Source organism: Aegilops tauschii, chromosome 4 (genome assembly GCF_002575655.3).
Source record: "Aegilops tauschii subsp. strangulata cultivar AL8/78 chromosome 4, Aet v6.0, whole genome shotgun sequence".
Classification (NCBI taxonomy): Eukaryota; Viridiplantae; Streptophyta; class Magnoliopsida; order Poales; family Poaceae; genus Aegilops; species Aegilops tauschii.
The window spans coordinates 373,558,675-373,567,379 of record NC_053038.3 but is presented as its reverse complement, the minus strand read 5'-3'; the positions used below and the strand labels follow the sequence as shown (position 1 = coordinate 373,567,379).

General features: G+C 45.5%; 2 protein-coding genes across 2 annotated transcripts; one reads left to right on the top strand and one right to left on the bottom strand.

Annotated features, from left to right (window-relative positions):
* Positions 1-914: 914 nt before the first annotated feature.
* On the top strand, positions 915-3,882 carry LOC109778547 (coronatine-insensitive protein homolog 2). The gene is made up of 3 exons (XM_020337111.4): positions 915-1,591; positions 2,115-2,592; positions 2,703-3,882. Exons 1-3 carry the CDS (start codon positions 1,101-1,103, stop codon positions 3,492-3,494), a joined length of 1,761 nt encoding a protein of 586 aa, XP_020192700.4. The 5' UTR covers positions 915-1,100; the 3' UTR covers positions 3,495-3,882.
* A 1,221-nt stretch (positions 3,883-5,103) lies between these two features.
* On the bottom strand, positions 5,104-7,700 carry LOC109778548 (uncharacterized). The gene is made up of 5 exons (XM_073496770.1): positions 7,197-7,700; positions 6,944-6,975; positions 6,709-6,820; positions 6,464-6,613; positions 5,104-5,938 (listed from the first exon to the last, which is right to left on the bottom strand). The coding sequence occupies exons 1-5, from the start codon at positions 7,425-7,427 to the stop codon at positions 5,474-5,476; spliced, it is 990 nt and encodes a 329-aa protein (XP_073352871.1). The 5' UTR covers positions 7,428-7,700; the 3' UTR covers positions 5,104-5,473.
* Positions 7,701-8,705: the final 1,005 nt, after the last annotated feature.

The following is an 8,705-nucleotide window of genomic DNA, read 5'->3' as shown; positions in this document are numbered from 1 at the left end:
CATTAGGGGTGGGGTAATTAAAGAGGAGAGAGATGATGGCTTGCACCTTCCCACTATACTCCCTCCGGTCATTTTTACTTCACGTATTAGATTTGTGTCAAGTCAAGCATTGCAAAGTTTGATCAAATTTATATTAAAAAGTATCAACATCTACAATACCAAAGCTTCCTTCATTTAAGTGTATTGTCTAGGTTGGCGTGCTTGACATTGGTTCTTTTTGGGTCACCAAAATGCTATCTCTCTTCCTAATTGATGTGTCGTGTCATATTTTTTTCTTATGCTGCTTGCTTAGCACGTGTACACTGTGAAACACTGGGAAGGGCCTTATAGCTGACTCAGACTCATCAGGTGTTTAAAGGCAGATTTTATTGAAATAATTTGCGCTCATTAATATAACAATTAAACATGCTAGGGAAAAATACAATGATAGTAGCAATAGCTCATGTCACTTGTGTTTACTATTGTTGCGTAGTGTGTATGTATTATTCTTTTGTCCTTCACATATCAGTCAAAAAAAATATTTGAGCCACACCCCTGTACGGACCTAATAACGGAACAGTAGCAGCACTGCAGGCTGCAGCAGTAGAGATGCATGGCATGCATAGATATTTGCCGTGTTTATAAGATTTGCAAATCTAGCGGCCCGCCGCTGGATCTGTCCCGCGCAGGCAGCGGTAACCGTAAAAGCCCTATACCTAGACCTAGCCCAAGGAAAGGAAGGAAAAACCCGACCAACCACAGCACGGAGAGATAAGATTGGCAGAGAGAGAAAAAAATATCTACCCCGGGGGGTCGGGGGTCCCATTTGGCAGCCCCCGCGACGGCCAGAGGAGGAAGGGGGCAGAGGCCGCCCCCATCGCGCAGCCGCACACCACCCGCAGAAAAAGGCTTTTGCGTCGTCCGGACGACGGGAAGAACCCCTGAAAATTTCCCAATTCCCATCCCATACCCCCTTTCCTTTTCCCACTCTACACCCAGGCGCACGCGCCCGCCCGCCCTCCCTCAGCCTCCCTCATCCCAACCCCACCCCCCACCCCACACCCCCGTTGAAATCCGCGGCGGGACAGATCGGGGCGCAGATCGGGGGTCGGCTCCCGGCGATGGGCGGCGACGAGCGGCACCTGGGGAGGACCATGAGCTTGGGGATCCCGGACGTGGCGCTGGGGCTGGTCATGGGGTGCGTGGAGGACCCCTGGGACCGCGACGCCATCTCGCTCGTCTGCCGCCACTGGTGCAAGGTCGACGCGCTCAGCCGCAAGCACGTCACCGTCGCCATGGCCTACTCCACCACCCCCGACCGCCTCTTCCGCCGCTTCCCCTGCCTCGAGTCGCTCAAGCTCAAGGCCAAGCCCCGCGCCTCCATGTTCAACCTCATCCCCGAGGACTGGGGCGGCTCCGCCTCGCCCTGGATCCGCGAGCTCTCCGCCTCCTTCCACTTCCTCAAGGTGCTGCACCTCCGCCGGATGATTGTCTCCGACGACGACGTCGCCGTGCTCGTGCGCGCCAAGGCCCACATGCTCGTCTCCCTCAAGCTTGACCGCTGCTCCGGCTTCTCCACCTCCTCCCTCGCTCTCCTCGCCCGCTGCTGCAAGTAATTTCTCCCCTCCTTGTTCCGGTTCACAAATGATATGCATGCATTAGTTCGTTTATTAATTACTGCGGTATCTCTTTCTTGTCCTACGAATTAATTTCTAGTTTCAATTGTTCTAGTTAGTTTTTCTCTTCAGAAATTGTGTTTTGTTCTATTTGGAAAGGGTTGGTGGATGGGATGTTTGTAAAGCGAGTATAGATAAGATGTTCTTTTGTTCATTTCGAAAGGGGAAAAGTAAGTGTAACGTCTCACCTTTTCTTGATGTAAAACATCATGCTACTCTTTGTAATTTGGGAATAATTCTAGCTTTGGAGCAGAAATTAGGAAATGTGGACTTTAACTGCCTTACTGAGTTGGGGACTTTGCTTAGTTGTTTATACTTTCTTAGAGAACTATGATACTTGGTGGAGATAGTTTTGAAAAGCAGATTATCAAAATGCTGTTGTAGAAGTTTAGTAAGAATGTAAGAGCATACATTCATAGGTTACTTGTTTAAATTAATCATATTTCTTGTCATGTTCAGGAAACTGGAAACGTTGTTTCTTGAAGAAAGTTCTGTTGCTGAGAAAGAAAATGATGAATGGCTCCGCGAGCTTGCTACCAGCAATACTGTCCTTGAGACGCTGAATTTCTTTCTGACGGATCTCAGGGCATCCCCAGCATATCTTTTCCTTCTTGTGCGAAATTGCCGAAGGCTGAAAACTCTCAAGATTAGCGACTGTTTCATGTCTGACCTGGTCGACCTGTTCCGTACAGCAGAAACACTACAAGACTTTGCTGGTGGTTCCTTTGATGATCAAGATCAAGGTGGGAATTATGCTAACTACTATTTCCCTCCTTCGGTACAGCGCTTGAGTTTGCTCTACATGGGAACAAATGAGATGCAGATATTATTTCCATATGGTGCCACACTCAAGAAGTTAGACCTTCAGTTTACATTCCTTACCACAGAGGATCACTGTCAATTAGTCCAGCGCTGCCCAAATCTAGAAGTTTTGGAGGTATGTCCTGGCAAATTATTTTAAATGTTTTTGCCATCTTTCCTGTCTGGAAGTCTGATAGTGAATATGCTATCTCAAACGTGTTTTGTTGATAATTTGTCTTCCAACAGGTGAGGGATGTGATAGGAGACCGAGGGTTAGAAGTTGTTGCGCGGACCTGCAAGAAATTACAGCGACTCAGAGTCGAGAGAGGAGACGATGACCAAGGAGGTCTTGAGGACGAACAGGGTAGAGTGACACAAGTAGGATTGATGGCTGTAGCTGAAGGCTGTCCTGATTTGGAGTACTGGGCAGTACATGTGTCTGACATTACAAATGCAGCTCTTGAGGCCATTGGTGCGTTCAGCAAAAACCTGAACGATTTCCGACTTGTCCTGCTTGATAGAGAGGTGCATATAACTGAACTGCCCCTTGACAACGGGGTTCGGGCTTTGCTGAGAGGTTGCACCAAACTCCGGAGGTTTGCATTTTATGTGAGACCTGGAGCTCTATCAGATATTGGCCTTTCTTATGTTGGCGAATTTGGCAAGACTGTCCGCTACATGTTGCTTGGGAATGCTGGGGGATCTGATGATGGACTGCTGGCATTTGCACGAGGATGCCCAAGCTTGCAGAAATTGGAGCTAAGGAGTTGCTGCTTTAGTGAACGTGCATTGGCAGTTGCAGCCTTACAGCTGAAGTCACTCAGATATCTTTGGGTGCAGGGATACAAGGCATCTCCTACCGGCACCGATCTCATGGCAATGGTACGCCCCTTCTGGAACATTGAGTTTATTGCACCAAATCAAGATGAGCCTTGCCCAGAGGGTCAGGCACAGATTCTGGCATACTACTCTCTGGCTGGGGCAAGGACAGATTGTCCTCACTCAGTAATTCCCCTCTATCCGTCAGTCGGAAGCTAAAAAGACCACCACCAGTTTGACTGTACATACATGTTTGATGCCAGTGAAACCCACGATGCGGTATAGGGACATTCCACCTTACAGTGCCAATTACGGGACTGAAAGCTCAAGTAAAAGCGACCCACTCTGAACTGCCTTCGTATCTTAGGGGCAACATTTTGGGGTAAGCTGTTCATCTGGCCAACATGGATATCTTTGTGTACTACACCATTTTGACATGGCTCGGACACGCATTTTTGTAATAATGTGCCCAGTTGTAATGGCATTTTTCTGTTCTTGAGCTTTGCCCACTGTATTGCTGTTCTACGAACAGTATTGGATTAGTTGTTGTACCATCTGTGAAACAATCTGCACAATGTTATGATTTACTGGTTGTGATTTTCCACCATCTGAACCCACGAATATCTTGAAATTTTACTGCGGCTTGGCCTCAGCTTTACTGGTTGTGATTTTCCACCTTCTCTTATCTTTGGATCTGTATGGTGAACGGGCTGTTATAGGCTCTATGGATTGCAGGAAGCAGTGATTTATTACGTTGAAATAGAAGAACTGAAGATTGAGATGTCACTTGCGGTGAAATTTTACATGATTCAGAATAACTTATCATGAGATTCTGCATAACACAGAAACTCTTATATATAAGCTTTTGCTAGGAAGGAATTTAAGAGGGTTGAGGAGAGAAGGTAGAGAAAGATATTCAGAACTCAGAAATTCTGCAATATATGCTTTTGCACAGGAAGCAATTTCAGAGGATTGAGGAGAGGGTGGAGAAAAATAGAGTGAAAGTGTATTCGACTATTCAAAGAATAACAAAATGATGTTCGAGTTCATACTGAGATCTTATAGTATGGAAGCTATACGAATGAATTTCATAGAAATTTGGTAACCTAATCCTATTAGGCAATGGACTTTCAAGAAGAATTCTTAAAATTCAAATACTACAACACAAATCCTATAATCTAAAGAGACTCTTAGGGCATTTGAAATAAAGGAAAATTGCAGTATTCCTATAGAAAAATCCAGACTGGGTCATCTGAAACAAAGAAATGACTCACCAATATTCCTATGAAATTCTTATAGAATAAAGCAATCCATAGGAAAATTTCTGCATTTTCCTTTGTTGTATTGCTATAAATCCTCTATTCTTAAACAGATGCAGCCCACTATCTATTTTTTCTCTTCATGGAACTATGCCGCATCATCAAGTCTGATCGTAAGTTACAATTTATGCACTAATTTATTTGTGGAACCATGCCGCCAATCATGCATGTTAATCTGTTCCACTTATTTTTGTGCGGGCATAGACGGTCATGTTACGCATTTTTTGTAGCATTGACATATTTTACATTGGACGCTGGAACAAATATATGCATATTTTGTCAAAAATGGCACTTCAATCCAATAGATTTCTCTTCTTATACAATATTTTGCCTCATGCTTCATATACTTCATTGTTTTCAAAATATATCCAGAGAGCATTCTTAAGACACAGAACATAGTATGGCAACAAAGCAGAGCAGCAGAACATAGTACAAAACTATCCTTGGAGAAGGAGCAGATACCTTAAAACACAGAAAACACAACAAAGCAGATCAGCAGAACATAGTCCTTTAGCCAAATCCATGATGTAAACTGCCAACCATACTGAAAACAGAAGTATAAAGTACAGCGTTTAGCATGCATATGGCATGCAAGTCCAGAACCATGACGAAATACAGCTGCTTCACTAGGTGCACGATCATACCATCCACACTGTTTACAAACATCCAAGTTACTAAAATTCCAACATTACAACGGAAATACGGTGGCCTGGCGCTTCGTAAAACATCAGGTGCTTGCTGAGGTTGAGCGTTCCCTGGAGACGGACCTCGAGCATGAACTGCGGCTGTGAGCATAGCTTTCTCTGGAACGCCTCTTCCCAGGTGACCTGCTGCGTGATGCCTTGCTTTCGGCGCGTCCTTTCCGCGGAGAACAGCTCCTTAATTCTTCCGACGCCGGAGAGCAGCTGCGGGAGTAGCTCCTGCGTGGCGATATGCTGCGAGAGTAGCTCCGTCTTCTGCTCCTTGGAGAATAGCGCCTGCTGTAGTATGCTGAAACAGAACGGTCATGGGAGCGCGACCTCCGCCTTCTGTAGCGGTATGGAGATCTTGAACGGTGGCGATGACCATGGCGGGGCGAGCAAGACATGCGCCTGTCGTAGGGTGAGTAGGACCTTCGCCTGTCGCAGGGAGACTCCGACCTGTTGGAAGGAGAGTATGATCTCCTTCTGCCATAGGGAGAGTAGGATTGCCTTCTTTCATATGGGGAGTATGATCTACGCATGTGACGACGAGCGTATGATCGTCCTCTGCAATAAGGAGAATAAGAGCGTTCTCGGTCAGACGAGTAGCGTGAGCTGTAACGGTCTCTCCGAACAGGTGACCTGCTTCGGGAATACCTCCTTCCTGTATAATCAAATGTCATCAATCGGATGTGATATGAAGTGTCAGTGGTGCTCACTTTGTAGCACATAATTCATGGTACTAAGGTGTCGAAGATAAATCATGTCACAATAACTTGCCACGCGATGATTTGGCGCCCAGATACCTTCCTGGTGTTGGGGTTCGACCTCGTCTTCGCTTTGCCTGTGGTGAAGGGGCTCAAAATCAGTACTTGTGTTTTATGTCAATTGCAAGACCAAATAAATTATTGGGGATCTGAAGTACACAAATGGTAAGGAAAAACAATAATGGTGGGCGTACAACCCTTTGGTTGAGGTAGCATTGTTTCGATCTTTAGGTTGTGTATCTTTTGAATTTGATGCCAAACAGCTGCGGGCATCAACCTGCTGCTGTTAACAAAATCTTCAAACAACAAGAACATTCAAATATTTAGCTTGGAAGGCTAATCTGTACATAGTAATTCCACTCCATATAGAAGGAGAAGGAGAATGGACAAATATCAGAGAGTTAACAGTCTTTCGGCAATACCTTCTCAACAGTAATGACACGACCTTCCAGCACTGAACGGTCGAGATATTTGATGCAGCGTTCTGCCTCCTTAAGAGTAGCCATGGTAACAAACCCAAATCCCCGTGATTCCCTTGTCCATGGATCAAGTACTATACTTGCATCAATCACCTGTGGCACAGCCAGCAAGATAAATAAGTGGAATTGTTAGCAATCTTCTCGCATGCGTGCACCATTTTCCTCAGCAAACATTTCCATAAGATTACCTCTCCCTCTGTAGAGAAATGCTTCTCCAGATCTCGATCAGTTAGACGAGATGATAAACCAGTCACGAAGAGATTGTTCCCAGGGTTCTCAACATCACTCGAGTCCACGCTCCTAACACATTACATGGATATCAATTACTCCTTAAAATTAGAGCCAGAAAGGCGTAGACTCCAAAACATAGAACATGGACACAAACATAATGTTAGCACTTCTGAGGGTAAAAAGGATGTTTACCTTGAACGACTCCTGTACCTAGAATACGACATCTGCAAGACAGACAGGCAAATGAATCAATACCCACCAGAGGACTCGTATAGAAAACACTCAGATAACTAGCATGTAACTAAATTTCTAAATGTACCATGGCCTCGCAACATACTACCGCATAGCGCCAATAGATCATACAAATATCTAACCTGACCATAGAAGCTCCGATCGCTGCGATAGTTCGATTTCACGCATGCAACAATCCACTATCAGTTTATACTTTACAGCGTCCAAGATATGTGGTCATAAGACCAAGAAAGAGGCAGGCGATTGGGTCCTTCCCATCCTCTGTGGTTGCGTGTGCAAAAGCTTGGAGACCTGATACACAGCTACGACCTTGTTTCGTGTTCAGTTCAGTGTTAGAGACTGTCTGTTCCTGAAACAGTTTCCTTCCCAGCAATTCAACGTTCCCATACACGTTACGCGGGTTCTGTAAATCTGTTTCCCCCATCGCGTTAGGTACAATCGCAGTCCAGATGAAACCACTACGCACAGAACACGAATTGGGGAAACATAACCGCTAACAACCTAGTAATTCTCGGTTTAATTAGCTTCATGTCATATAGATCTAGCGCATTTGCGAACCTGAATTGAGGATAGAAAAAAAAAGAATTGAGGATCAATCAGCCTCCGAACCCCAACATACGTTTTTCTACTGGCAAGTGTGGGTCTCATGGCTCTCTACGACCTGTACCGCGGGTTATGAGCTGTATATGCAAAACTATCGCCAAACCAAACCTAGAACAGAAGGCAGGATGAAATTCGCAGCACCCTTCACATGCTAGTATCATGCCACTGACGAAACGCGAGGAAGGAAGAAGGCGAGGAAATACCTTTGCTTCGTCGCCGCTGCGGCCGCGATCCTGTCCTCCGAAGCCTCTCGAGTCTCTGTCTTCAGCTTCGCCTCTGCCTCTGTCAGTTACCACCTGCGACACCGCCCCTCTTTTCCCGTTGGACCGCGCACGCGCGCGCGTGGGAATAAATAGAGAGGGCCTGCGGGAAGGTTCTGGAGGGGGGCGGACGCGAGATTTTCTCAAATCCGGTTGAATTGGCTGAGCGAACGCACCGCACGGCACCACCTTCCGCTTCGACACTTGGCATCTCTCTCCGCCATCCGTTCCCCCTTTTTCACCCTTTATCTTCCTGCTTTTAGAAAAAAACTTTGTTCATTTTTTTTGAAAAAATGATTCAGTACAGATTATCTCAAACGTAATAACCCCCTTTTCACCCTTTTTCTTCCTGCTTTTAGAAAAAAACTTTGTTCTTTTTTTTTTGAAAAAATGATTCAGTACACATTATCTCAAACGTAATAAAATCACATCGAGTTTTAGAGATCATTGAACGATCAACCGCCACCAGAACAAGCCGCCGACGTGACCGGTTGAACTTATGCGTACATGTGCCCATAAGAATCAGCATCTTGAAGTCGCAGTTATCACCCTTGAAACCTTGAGGCACTGCTCGGTCCGTAGGTTTTGCGAAGGAAAACCATAGGAATTGCAACACGGAGAAAAGGAAACTGGAGCAGCATTCGGAACAGAGGATGAGCCATTTATTTTCTCTGGAATGCCATAACGGGATGCTCATTTCACAGAAAAAGAAAAATCCACTCTGATCTCTGGTTTTCTCACTCTTTTGCGGATGCCCAAGGCACAACGTGGAAGAGGAGATAAAATATTGCAGAGTTTAGTGGAGTTGGGACCCACCATCTTGCTAGACGACAATGCAT